General features: G+C 36.2%; 1 protein-coding gene across 1 annotated transcript in view; it reads left to right on the top strand.

Moving 5' to 3' along the window:
- The window catches only part of FUT8 (fucosyltransferase 8 (alpha (1,6) fucosyltransferase)), a 266,134-nt gene that overhangs the window by 90,781 nt on the left and 161,862 nt on the right, over positions 1–13,491 (top strand). Inside the window, exon 4 of the mRNA XM_006873057.1 lies at positions 6,163–6,277. Coding sequence (XP_006873119.1) covers positions 6,163–6,277 — 115 coding nt within the window. The remainder of the gene's footprint in view (positions 1–6,162; positions 6,278–13,491) is intronic.

Raw genomic sequence — 13,491 nt, 5'->3', positions numbered from 1 at the left:
TGGATCCAATGGTACTGAAGATCTGAAAATTGCATTTAAGGCATTGACAAATAGCAGAGCTCTAGGATTTGACAATACAAATTGACACGTTTTCAGCAAATTGATGTAACATTGTAGGTGCTCATTCATGTATGTCAAGAAGTATAGAAGACAGCTACATGGCCAGTAGATGGGAAGAGATCCATATTTGTGCCCTTTCCAAAGAAAGGTGACCTAAAAGAATGCAGAAATCATTGAACAATATCATTAATATAACATTCAAGGAAAATTTTTCTGAAGTTAATTTTAAAAACCATTGCAGCAGTACTTCAACAGGTTGTTACTGTTGTAAAGTGCAGTTGAGTAGGTTCTGTCTCATAGTGACCTTGTTTAGGGTTTCTGAGGAGCAGCTGGTGAGTTTGATCTGCTGACCTTGCGCTTCAAATTGACCTTACGGTCTACACTAGGACTTCACACCCATCAGCAGGTAGCTATCAGAAATTCAGTTCAAATTCAAAGAGGACGTGGAACTAGGCTATCATTGCTGATGTCAGTTAGTAGACAATATCAAAAAGATACTTACTTATGTTTAATTGGCTATGCAAAGGCATTTGACTGTGTGGATCAGAAAAATTGGATAATATTTTGAAGAATGGGTATTCCAAAACAGTTGTGCTCAGGAGAAATCTGTACATAAATCAAGATGCAGTTGTTCTAACAGATCAAGGGGTTACTGAATGGTTTAAAATCAGGAAAGGTATCCAGGGTTGTATCCTTTCATTATACTTATTCACTCTGTATGCTGAGCAAATAATCAAAGAAACTTGATTGTGTTAGGAAGACTGTGGCATCAGAGTTAATGGAAGATTCATTAGTAACCTGCCACATGTAGACGATAACCTTGTTTGCTGAAAGCAAAGAGGACTTAAAATACTTAATAATAAAAATCAAAGACTTCAGTATGAATTGTACCTCAATGTAAAGAAAACACAAATCCTCACAACTGGACCGATAAATAACATCATAATCAATGGAGTAAATACTGATGCTATCAAACACTTCATTTTGTTTGGATCCACAATCAACACTCATGGAAGCAACAGTCAAAGAATTCAAAAGATTTTTTGCATATGGCAAATCTGCTGCAATGTTGTCATTGTTGTTAAGTGCTGTTGAGTTGGTTCTGACTCCTGGTGACCCTGCACAGGGTTTCTAAGGAGTGATTAGTGAGTTTGAACTGCTGATCTTATGGTTCAAACCCCCTTTGCAGTGCAGCACCACACCAGGACTTTAAAGTGTTAAAAAACAAAGATGTTATTTTGAGGATTGAATTGGACCTGGTCCAAGCCATAGTATTTTCAGTTGCCTCATATGCATGTGAAAGTGGGACAGTGAGTGAATAAGGATGACTGGAGAAGAATAGATGCATTTGAATTATGGTGTTAGTGAAGAATATTGAAGAAACCAGGGATTGCTAGAAGGACTAACAAATCTATCTTGGAAGAAGTACATTCAGAATGTTCCTTGTAACCCAGGATGGCGAGACTTTGTCTTTTGTGTTTTGGACATGTTGTCAGGAGGTACCAGTCCCTGAAGAAGGACATCATGCTTGGAAAAGTGGAGGGTCAGCGAAAAAGAGGAAGACCCCCAACATGATGCATTGACATAGTGGCAGCATCAATAGGCCCAAATATAACAACAGTTGTAATGATGGCACAGAACCAGGCAGTATTTCCTTGTTGGGCAGTGAATTGCTATGAGTCGGAACCAACTCATTGACACCTAACAACAGTTTTCAGAAGTAGATCTCTAGGTCTCTCTTCTTAGTTTGAATCTTGTTCAAGAATAATAAATATAAACGTCAGTAAAGTATCACATATTACTGTTTGAAAATAATGGAAATGGAAATAGCCAAGCTACAAAGAGCCCTGTGGTTGCATAATGTTGACACATGAAATAAATCCCTTCTTCATAGATATTCCTGTTGTTCCAAAGCAGCATTACAAAGCTATTCCTCTTTTAGTTTAGGGTTTGGATATGACTAGTCCCTGGAGAAAGACATCATGCTTTGACAAAGTGGAGGGTCAGTGAAAAAGAGGGAGTCCCCAGTGAGGTAGATTGGCACAGTGGCAACAGTAATAGGCTTAAGTGTAACAACAATTTTGAGGATGGTGGAGAACTGGCCAGTGTTTCCTTATAGGGTCACTATGAGTCGATGTCACGTAAAAATAACAATAATATTCTAATCTGAGGCCATAATTGAAAAACTTTAATTGCATGTTATTAATAGTTTTATGTCATTCAAATGAGCTGTTATCTTGTGTTCTCTGTTAATCATGTGTAATTCTAATAGTTTTGTATGAGAGTTAATAAGACTAATCTTATTTAATATACTGTTTTGAGTTACTAAATGGTTTGATGTCTAGTCAATAACTAAGAACTGCTGCTTTGCCATTCAAGTTAAGATAAATCACAATTGTTGAGTGCTGCTGGTTTCATCATTTATTAAATGTGCCCTCCTCCTCACTGATCAATCTTCTTCATGGTGTGAGAGGCAACTGGACTACTTTTCAGTTTCTCCTTCATTGCCGCGTATTATCCATACTTAATGCATCCTTTCTTGTTGTTAAATTAATAGTTGATGCTCTTCAGATATAAGTTAAAAGCTCTTAACGAGTTTTTCTACCATAAAAATAGATGCTATAGCACTTTGCATGTATTACCAGTTATCCTTTTAAAAAATTATATAGAATGTTTTATAATATACTATAATACTTATTTTAGGATGAAGTAAGTTTCAAAGACGTCATCTAACTTTTTTAGAAAGCAAAGTTAATAAATAGTAAAGCCAAAGTTGGGGAAAATGTCTGTTTAGCTCACAAATCTCTTTTCTTCTGATTTAGAATTTATGATTTTAAGTATTTACATTGAACAGAGTTCACATTTTTTTTTTAATTCTAGGCCCCCTAGTGTGATATTTGGTAGTATAAAGTTAGAAGCCTATGCTTTAAAATCTGCCTGCTTGGGTTTGAATTCCCACTATGTTTTCTCTCTGCTTTGTGAACTTGAGCAAATTATTTAATCTCTCACTGCCTAATGTTCCTTATCTACTTATGAGGAGGATCTGTGGTGTTGCAGTGATTAAAGTATTCTGCTGCTAACCAAAATATCAGTGGTTCTAATGCACCTGCTGCTCTGCAGGAAAAAGATGTGACAGTCTGCTTGTGTAGACATTTACAGTCCTTGGAACCCTATGGATGGGGTGGGTGGTTCAAGTATTTGTAAGGTATTTGTGAAAATTAAATGAAATGTTTTCAATAGGTATCTGGCCCAGAGTAGAAGCTTAATATCTGTTACATTTTATTCTTACTTAATATTATAGATTAGTTTTTCCTACGTATTCTCTGAACCCGTAGCTAATGCTTTATCTTTTTAGTCAATACTGGCATTGTAGATGTTTTCTATAAGTGTATGTATGAAATATTTTATTTTTTATGTAATTTTCTGGCAAATAGAAATAATTTTTGACTTTGTAATTGTCACAAACAACTTATATTCGTAAAGATTGCCTTGAACACAGGAGGATTGAATACAAAATGTAGTGAATGAGTGGGGCTTTAAGTAGTTAACAATTATTCCCAAACCTGTACAACCAAATTAGATTTATGCAAGGGTGAAAATTATCATTATATCCTTACCTAAAACTCTTGAGAAGATTTTTCTTTTGCCATTTCATTCACTTATTCATTGTAATGATTTATTGGGTATTTTCTATGTGACCAGAATTGCTCTAAGTGCTAATAAAAAAGAAAAACACAGTTCAGAAAAGATTTGCTTTTATGGAACTTAATTTATAGTAGTGGGAGACCGACAATAAGCAAAATAAAGAAGCTAATGATATTGTATATTAGAAGATAATACTTCCTAGGAGAAAAATGAATCAGAAAAGGAGAAAATGGAAAGCTAGTGGTTGGTGGTAGTGGTGGAATGGTAGATTTTTAAGCCTGATAGTCTGAATTTTTTCACATTAAGAAAATGACATTTGAGTAAAGATTTGAAGGGCATTTGAGTAAGATGCATGGTTATTTGGGAAATGAATATTTGAGATGAGGCCAGTGTAAATGTAAATGCCGAAAGCTGGAATAAGCCTGACATGTTTAGAGGTTAGAAAGGACAGGTTAGCCTGTTACTGAAGTACAGAAGCAAGGAAGACAGTAATAGAAGATGAGATCAAAGAGGTAGTTGTTGTTGTTAACTGCTGTTGCATCGATTCTGACTCATAATGATGATCCTATATAAGGATTCTGAGGCTGTACATCTATGAGGGAACAGAAAACCTCATCTTTCTTCCATGAAACTACTGGTGCGCTTGAACTACCAACCTGGTAGTTCACAGTACATTGATTATTGTACAGAACTATCACACTCCCAAAGTTATGGGCCATATTTTGTGAGACCACTTAGGTCAAAGTAATAACTGATGTTGACTCTGAGTATGATAAAAAGCCATTTGTTAAGAGCAAAGAAGCAACATGATTTGACTGAGGATGGAGTCTTCATGTAGTGCTGTGGGTTAATGCGCTGGAATGCAAAGTCAGTTTGAACTGCAAGATCTGTGGTTCAAGCTCACCATTCACTCTTTGGAAACCCTATACAGGGTCGCTATGGGTTGGAACTAACTCGATGGCTCTTCACAGCAACAACAACGCAACTATTATACTGAGAATGGATTTTAGAGGTAAACAAGGGTGGAAACGGGCATCTGTTCAGAGTCTATTGAGTAATCCTATTACAAGAAGATGGTGGCTCAGTCAGAGATTAGTCATATATTTCCTGGTAGGTTGAGTTTAATGGTGGTGGTGGTGGTAGTCTGGGGGTGAGGGACACAGGGGAAAGGTGCTGACAATGTTAGAAAAAGGTGTCTTTGTACTCTTTTCTGGTAAGTGCAAGCATAGCTTTTATTTAATGGAGTATGAATAAAGCCATCTCTGCTATTCCTAAGATTTCTCTTCTTAGTTTACCGGGGATTTTAGTATACACTGTAGGAAATACAGCATGTTATAATTGAAATTACTGATGTTATTTAGAGTAGGAAAGTATTCCTTTAGACCAGAGATTGGTAAATTATGGCCCCTAGGCCAAATCTAAAGGAGCTCTGGTAGCATGGTGGTTATGAGTCTGTCTGCTAAACTAAAGGTTAGCAGGTTGAAACTACCAGCCATTCCTCTGGAGAAAGATGAGGCTTTCTGCTCCTGTAAAGATTTATACCCTCGGAAAACTCCTATGCAGGGTCGCTATGAGTCAGAATTGACTCCATGACACACCACCACCACCACCACCATCACCAGGCCAAATCTAAAGAGCCCTGATGGCACTGTAGGATAAGCATGAGACTCCTAACTGCAAGGCCAGGGGTTCAAACCCACCACCTACTTTATAGGAGAAAGATGAAGCTGTCTGCTCCCCAAAAGATTTACAGTCACTTTGATTTGATGGCAGTAGACGTAGTTTTGCTTTTGGGCCAGATCTAAGACTCTGCTTGTTTTTGTAAATAAAAGTTTATTGGGAAACAGTCACACCCTTTCATTTGCATGGCATCTATGGTGGCTTTTCTACAAAGGCAAAAGAGTCCCACAAAACCTAGAATATTTATCATCTGACCCTTTACAGAAAATGCTTTCTGAACCCCTGGTTCAGGCCACTGTTGAAGAGTGGTATCATCTTTTTCCTTTGATGTTTTTCTAACCACTCAGAATATTTAAGTATGATGAAAACAATGTAAAAGGGGATATGGAAAGACACTATTGAAAAGTTGGATTGACTGAATTGCAATGGCTTATTAAGAAATACTAGCATCAGCGTCTTTCTCTCTCTTATATTAATGAACCAGTTTCTCTGCCCTGCGTGTCCAGTCCCTCCTAATCTCTGTTGTACTTTTTCGGGGTTGAGGAATAAGTGCTGCTGACTAGCCTGGAAAAAAAAAAGTATGCTTTTCTCAGCAGTAAAAACTTAACTGTAAGAATGAATCTTGAATGATAGAGACCAATTGCTGAATGTCACAGCCTTGATAGAAAATAAAATATGAGTACTAGCATCAATCTTTATAAAGAATTTAGCTCTCTTCTCATGACTCTGTAATACAGTGCAGATGAGTTCGATTTCCAATGTTGTTTGCTTTTATAGGTCTATAATGACGGATCTGTACTACCTCAGTCAAACAGATGGAGCAGGTGATTGGCGGGAAAAAGAGGCCAAAGATCTGACAGAGCTAGTCCAGAGGAGGATAACATATCTTCAGGTAAGGTTAGGTTAAAGAAGAAACTTTAGAAGAAAAGAAGGAAAATTATGATAAAACTAAAATTAAGCATTGCTGTTGGTCGTTAATCTTCTAACCCTTGCCTTGACAGCATTTACTAATTTCACGTATTTATTTAGAAAGTCACCATATTATGCCTTGAATGGAATCCAAAGATAACTAATAAAGGATGTCTGCCCTAATGGGGACTATTTATTACACACACAAATAAACCAAAAAATTATAATACACTGTAGAAAATGTTATATTTTATAAGAGATAAAGATGAAATGCTTTTTTGAGTTTTTAGGACGGATCACTAGAAATGACATTGTGCAGGGGGTATTATTTGAGCTGAATAAAAAATAGGTACAATTTCGGCAAAAATGGAGAATAACATTCTAACTGGAGGATGTGATGTGAGTCAGTGGCCCATAGGTAGGAAAGAGTAGTAAAAAGGAAACAAACCTTTTTGCCATCGGGTCACTTCTGACTCATAGCGATTGCAGTGCAGTGAATTACTTCATGTGTCTCTTCTACCCATAGTCTTTGTAATTACCACCAGACAGTGTTTTTGCCCACACGGATCTGGCTGGATAGGAGAAGGTGGGAGAAGATGCTGAGATCATATGATTCAATTGTGAATGATTAACATCAGTATTTATGATTGTAAAAACTTGGAGCACTAATGTGTATAAAATGAGTTATCTCAAAAGCAGCAACAGGAGAACCTCACCGTCAAGGATGAAGAACCAGGATTGGAACACATCCTTTGGATCCCTGTGCATTGAACCTCCTAGATCTAGGGAGAGAAAACTATGCCACCAGCGGAGCAGCAGAGTGTAGTGGCAGAGGAGCAGCAGCAGTAGAATCAAGAACCAGTGCACCAAACAGAGAGGTAGACTTCCCAGCATGCACAAGAAAAGTTGAGTGTCTTCATGAGGCAGAAAACTCACTTGTGGAGTGGAGTGCCTATAGGCATTTAATGAGAGGAACTAAGTTTGCTGACCCACAGAGCTAAAGCAGAATGCTTTATTGCTGAAGCTTGTAGCAGAGTGGAGTGCATTTACCAGCAGTGGTAAAAGGGTTTTGTAACATTGCCTGAAGAGGAAAGAGGCCAAGGGACCAGAGAGAGGCTTACCTGCAAGTACAGCAGAGAAGAGGCTGCCGTGACCAAAGAACTGTAACCTGAACAGTTCTAGTCCTGGATTGTATAACCTTTTTACTTCCCTAATAAGCCCCATAACTGTGAGCATGGTATCTTAGTTCTGTGTGGCCATTACAATGAATTATTCAAACATAGCTGAGTAGAGAGTGCTATGGGAGGGAAGCAGGTTGTCACATGTTTCTCACTTAGAGCAGCTGGTGGGTTCAAACTGCTGACATTTCGTTCAACAGCTGATTGCTTAACCACTACACCACCAGTGCTGTTTGTTTTGCTTAATGATGTATCATAAACATTTAGATATTTTTGGAGTCAAAATAACAAAATGTTTTTACATAGAAACTTGGCTTGATCAGAATAGTGCTTTAGTGATCTTAATCTGAGTGTAGTGTTTTGGTTTAACTGGACTAGTATTAGAAACACTAGAAACAGGGAGACAGGACATTTAAGATAAAAGGACCATAGTGCAGGTGAGAAATAGTGAAGATTGTGGCCGTTTGCAGTGGATAAAGAGAAATTTGAGATAGGTTGGGAAAATAAAATAAAATAGACCTTGCCAAGTAGGTGAATGCGGAGAGATTGCAGGGATACCAGGGACATCAATAACTGACAAGAAATGGAGAGATTAGAATAGTCTTCAGGGAAAAACTATGAGTAGAATTCTTAAATCTGAAAACCTTCTACCTCCATCCTTTTCTAATGCAATTGACAGCACACTCTTCATACAGCTACTCTGCTTTGCAAGGTCATCGTGTCTTTATAAAAACAAAATGATAGGAGGAGTCTTCTGTATATTTCAAGATGCACATTTTTCTACACTTAAATAGGAAAAAATAGAAAATCAAATGTTTAAAGAGATAGTTAAAAACCAAACTGATATTGGCATGCTGTCTTGATCTCACACTCCCATGGCCATTTATCTGAGGTGTCTACAGAATGAGAAAGATTTCACTTCCTGGAGTGAAGAGGTAATTACCTTCTATCAGCTAGAGCCTCATTCAGTGAACCATAAACAGCTGGTGGTACAGAACCACCATCCTCATTTCAAATGGAAATACTTCATACTTCATGATTTGCTTCTGTTTTCCACATGTTCATTAAATTTTCACCTACAAAAAGTTATATTAAACTATGATCTGGTCATAGTTCAGCTCCATACATTGTTGCAACCACCTGCTTTCCTTAGTTGTTTGTCCCTTCTCCCCTTCCTGATTTTTAAGTGACCAAGTGCTGTCACCTGTAGTGCTAATTTAATTGTATGTATGCTGACTATGATTCTGTATTAGAAAATCTCATTTATTAATCATGCTAGTTTTTTAAAACTAAATGAACCTTTTGTATCTCTGAAATTATAGCAAAAGTTTAGTTTCAAATATCGCTATTTAAAAAAAAATTATTTCATGTTATTCTTTTTTTCCATTTGAGGGAAGCAAGTTTTAATATTCAAGGGCACAGAAAAAACCTCAGTAAAATATATTTTGGAAAAATATTTTAATTAATCATGATATCTTTTTCTATTACACTGAAAGTTTTTTAAAATCTGGAACTCTATGAGTATTTAACATATTTGTTAAGGTTAAATATGCCAATTACTCTTCCTCTTCTTTGAATAAAAATGAGTAAGGATCCCTTTACCTGCATCCCAACAAAATTAAACATATATCTGGAAGAAATGTTTTCTCTGACTGAAATTTTTATTCCCAGTACATTTTTAGGCATGACAGCAAATGAAAAAAGAATTTGTTATTGCTATAACTGAATGGATTATTCAAGCAATTTTAAAAAGTTGATATATTTATATAGGTAAAAAAGTAACTAATATAGTTTTTCCTATTCAGGCTGCGAACCTTAAGGTCAGTGGTTCAAAACTACCAGCTGCTCTGCGGGAGAAAGATGAGGCTTTCTACTCCCGTAAAGATTTGTTGTTATTGTTGTTGTTAAGTGCTGTGGAGTCGGTTCCGACTCATAGCGACCCTGCACAGGGTTTCCGAGGCTGTAAATGTTTACGGGAGCAGAACGCCTCATCTTTCTCCCGCGGAACCGCTGGTAGTTTCGAACTGCTGATCTTACAGTTCACAGCCCGATTCGTAACCACTATGCCTCGGCCTTTTGGCTAAGATCAAGTGTAGTACCCGTAAAGATTTACACCCTCGGAAACCCTCCACAGGGTCGCTATGGGTCAGAACCGACTCGATGGCACTTAATAACAACGACAACTTTTTAAAAAAAATTTTCATATTATTTTAAGTGAAGTATTATTGTCAAAAGGCTATTTAAGCAATTTAGACTCTGAAAGACTCCCACAGGGCTTAAGAAAATAGGTGTAGGATACTTGGAAATGAAGCTAAAAAGGAGTGTACATATATATATATATATATATATGTATATATATATATAAACTTTTTTTAATGTTTGATACCTCAAATAAAAATAAATTGATAGGTTAAACAACCAACGTTTTCTTAAATTTCTATCAGACATTTCTATTCAGAGTTGTAGGTTCTTAGTGGACTTCTGGTATGGCATTATAGGATCAGCACTGGACTGTGAATAAGGTCAGCGGTTCAAACCCACCAGCTGCTCCTCAGGAACCCTATCTAGGGTCGCTATGAGATGGAACCAGCTTGACAGCACTTAACAATAACAACAGTGTAGTGAATAGTTACAGATTTTTTTTCTTATAGTTTAGTAACATGATTATAACCAGCCAAACAGTTAATTAAGAAATTACACTGAACATTTAGTCAATCTGCTTTTGGTCCTTTTCTCTTACTTTTCATTTAATCTCATAGCAATAGATAGATATTCTCAAAGTTTAATTTTGAGCTTAGAATTATGTATTATAACTTTAAAGGCATTTCTTAAATTCTGTTTTCCTAGATTCACTTCTAAATATCTGAGTCAGTCATATAAACATTGTACTCTAGTGTTTTTCTGTTAATTATGAAATTAATATGAGAGATTGTTTAAATGAACAAGTAAATTTTGGTAATGTATTCAGAGACCTTATGAATGGTACTCTGGATTCAAATAATTTATCTCTTAAGTAGAGAGTCACAGGGAAAAGATACATTAAAAGCAATGAAAATATTTTAAGTTATTTGGCAGATTAAAATCATTTAATACCTTCTTTTAATCCTGATATAATTCAGATGCTTTTATAATTTACTTCCAGTGATTGGTTTAGTGAACCGTGATTGGTGGGTAGTTTAAAGCATTTTCAGTATCATTAGATTTATACTATTACTGATGAAATCTCCTATCATTTCTTATTTTCATCAGTAATTTATTAAACTCTGATTTTGTTCCAAGTATTGTACAAGACTCACTATAAATAAAACAATCTAGATTAAGGTCTTTTCTTAATCTATAATAGCTTTCATTTTTAATCTAAGATTTTCTTTCTGCAACTCTCTAATCCTTTGAATCGAGCAAAAATTATATCATGAAAATTCTTACAGTCATATAGCACAGTTATGACAAAGAAGTGTGGCCTAGTTTTAGGATTTCACTCATTTAAACGATACCTTGGTTTGTTTGGGAGGGAAATTGTACTGGATTATGTTATAGAAGATACTAGAAAATAAAATGGTACTTTAGACAACTGTAATTTAGTAGGGCAAAGCCCAGGACTTGCCAAGTTAAATTAATTTTCTCTGTAGAATTGAAGTCCCTATAGCATGATATTCAAAGAGTAAATAGATTCAGAGATCATAATGATCTGATTGTGGATAATTGCAGGGATACTATTATGTTTAATTACAGTAGACCAAGCAAATAGTGTATGATGTTAGTCTTTTATATGTTTATCTAAAATTCTTCATCCACAAAGTGAATATGTAGTATTAGTTATTTTAAGTGAACTTTTGTGCTGATCTTTACTTTGGGGCTACATAAATTGTAACAGATTGAGTAAATGCTATTATTTGAATTAAAATTTTTTAAATTTCATAATGTTGACCTGGAGTCCTGGTGTGGGGCTGTAGGATAAGTACTCGACCATCAGGTTGGTTTGAATTGCAAGGTTGACGGTTCAAACTCACCAGCCACTCCTCAAAAACCCTAGGTAGGGTTGCTATGGGTCAAACTAACTTGATGACACTTAACAACAACAACAAATTTTGATCTAGGAGTCCTGATGTGGCGCTATAGGATAAGCACTGGACTGCTGGCCACAAGATCGATGGTTCAAGCCCACCAGTCACTCCTTGGAAACCTATACAGGGTCACTATGAATCAAAACTGACTGGAGAACACTTAACAACAACAACAATATTGATCTCAGCCTCATTTTAAAAACTGTAAATTTTCATTTAACAGACATTTTACCATAATGTAAGTCAATTCTCTCTACTTTAGAGTGATTTCACACAAAAGAGAGATGTTATAGATTGTGAAGTATGGTTCTGATTAAATAGCTCATCTGTTCATTCTTTCATGCATTCATATAAGTATTTGAATGTTCTAGGCATTAGTTAACATTGCTAGGGACATAAAGTTTAATTTAAATATAAAATTCTGAGAATATTCTGAGCTAGTTGTCTAAATACACACACACGCACACACATACATATTATCTTAGTCATCTAATGCTGCTATAACAGAAATAACACTAATGGATGACTTTATCAAACAAAAATTTATTCTCTCATAGTTCAAGAAGCTAGAAATGTGAATTCAGAGTACCAGCAATAATGGGCATGCTTTCTGTCTGGGTAGACTCTGCAGAAAGGTCCTTGTTTCCTTCCTTTCACCATCTGTGAGTCTGGAGAGCACCCTGTGTTTTGGCATCCATCTTCCCCTCTGTGTAGGAGATTTCAGCCCAGCGATCCCAATTTCAAAGGATTTGCTCTACTCCTGACTTTTGTTCGTTTAATTGTGAGGCCCCTCTTCTTTCTGCTCTTTTCTCTCTTGCAAGATAAAAGGTATGACTCAGAAAAGTGTTTAACTTGAGTAAGTACTGGATGTGTATCATACTCTCTTGTAAGGCTGTAAATCAAGGGACAACCCACCCTATGCCTTAGGGTATAAAATATATTATAAAATGAAGATCACAAAAAAAAACCCACACAATACTGGTTATCATGACCTAGCCAAGTTGACCCATATTTTTGGGGAATATAATTCAGTCTATGACACATAGACACACAATTTTTTTCTTAATCCTGCCATATTCATTTCTGAGGAATAACCTAACAGATTACTACAAACTGGATAATTTATTCTTCCACAGTTTTAAAGGCTAGAAATCCAATCTTTGACGACTCTAGGAGAAGGTCCTTCCTTATCTATGGGATTCCATTCCTTAGCTTGTAGCTGCAGAACTCCAACCTGTTGTGTCTTCACAGTCTCTCTTCCCCTTTTAGAGAGATACCAGTCATATTGGATTAGGGCCCACCCCACTCCCATATAACCTCATGATAATGAACTAGATCTGTAAAGACCATGTTTGCACATAAGTTCACATTCCCAGGACCTAGACGTTAAGACTTCAATATATGTTTTACAGGGACATAATTCAAACTATAATATCTTTAATTCACTGTTTTAATGTTTACATTTTTTATTGTTTACTTTTCTCTTTATACTGCTTCCCATTCCAAAACCATTTTGAAGCAAATTTTGGACATTGTTTCTTCTCCTTTGTAAATATTTCAGTGTGAACTTCTAAAAGATACACACAACTACACGCTTTTATTAATACCTAAGCAAATTACCTTTTTGCTAAAGGTAATGCAGAAACGGCTACAATCATACATTGACAGAGAACTTCCAGAGCTTCAAGCCATATTCAGAAGAGGCCGTGGAATGAGGGATATCATTGCTAATGTCCGATGGATCTTGGCTGAAAGCAGAGAATATCAGAAAGTGCTTTATTGACTATGCAAAGGCTTTCGATTGTGTGGATCATGACAAGTGATGGACAGCATTGTGAAGAATGAGTGCTCCAGAACCCTTAATTGTGCTCATGAGGAATCTGTACCTGGACCAAGAAGCAGTTGTTTGAACAGAACATGGGAACACTGAATGGTTTAAAATTAAGAAAGGTGTG

Source organism: Chrysochloris asiatica, unplaced genomic scaffold, assembly GCF_000296735.1.
Source record: "Chrysochloris asiatica unplaced genomic scaffold, ChrAsi1.0 scaffold00221, whole genome shotgun sequence".
Classification (NCBI taxonomy): domain Eukaryota; kingdom Metazoa; phylum Chordata; class Mammalia; order Afrosoricida; family Chrysochloridae; genus Chrysochloris; species Chrysochloris asiatica.
This window is presented reverse-complemented; position numbering and strand designations above follow the sequence as displayed.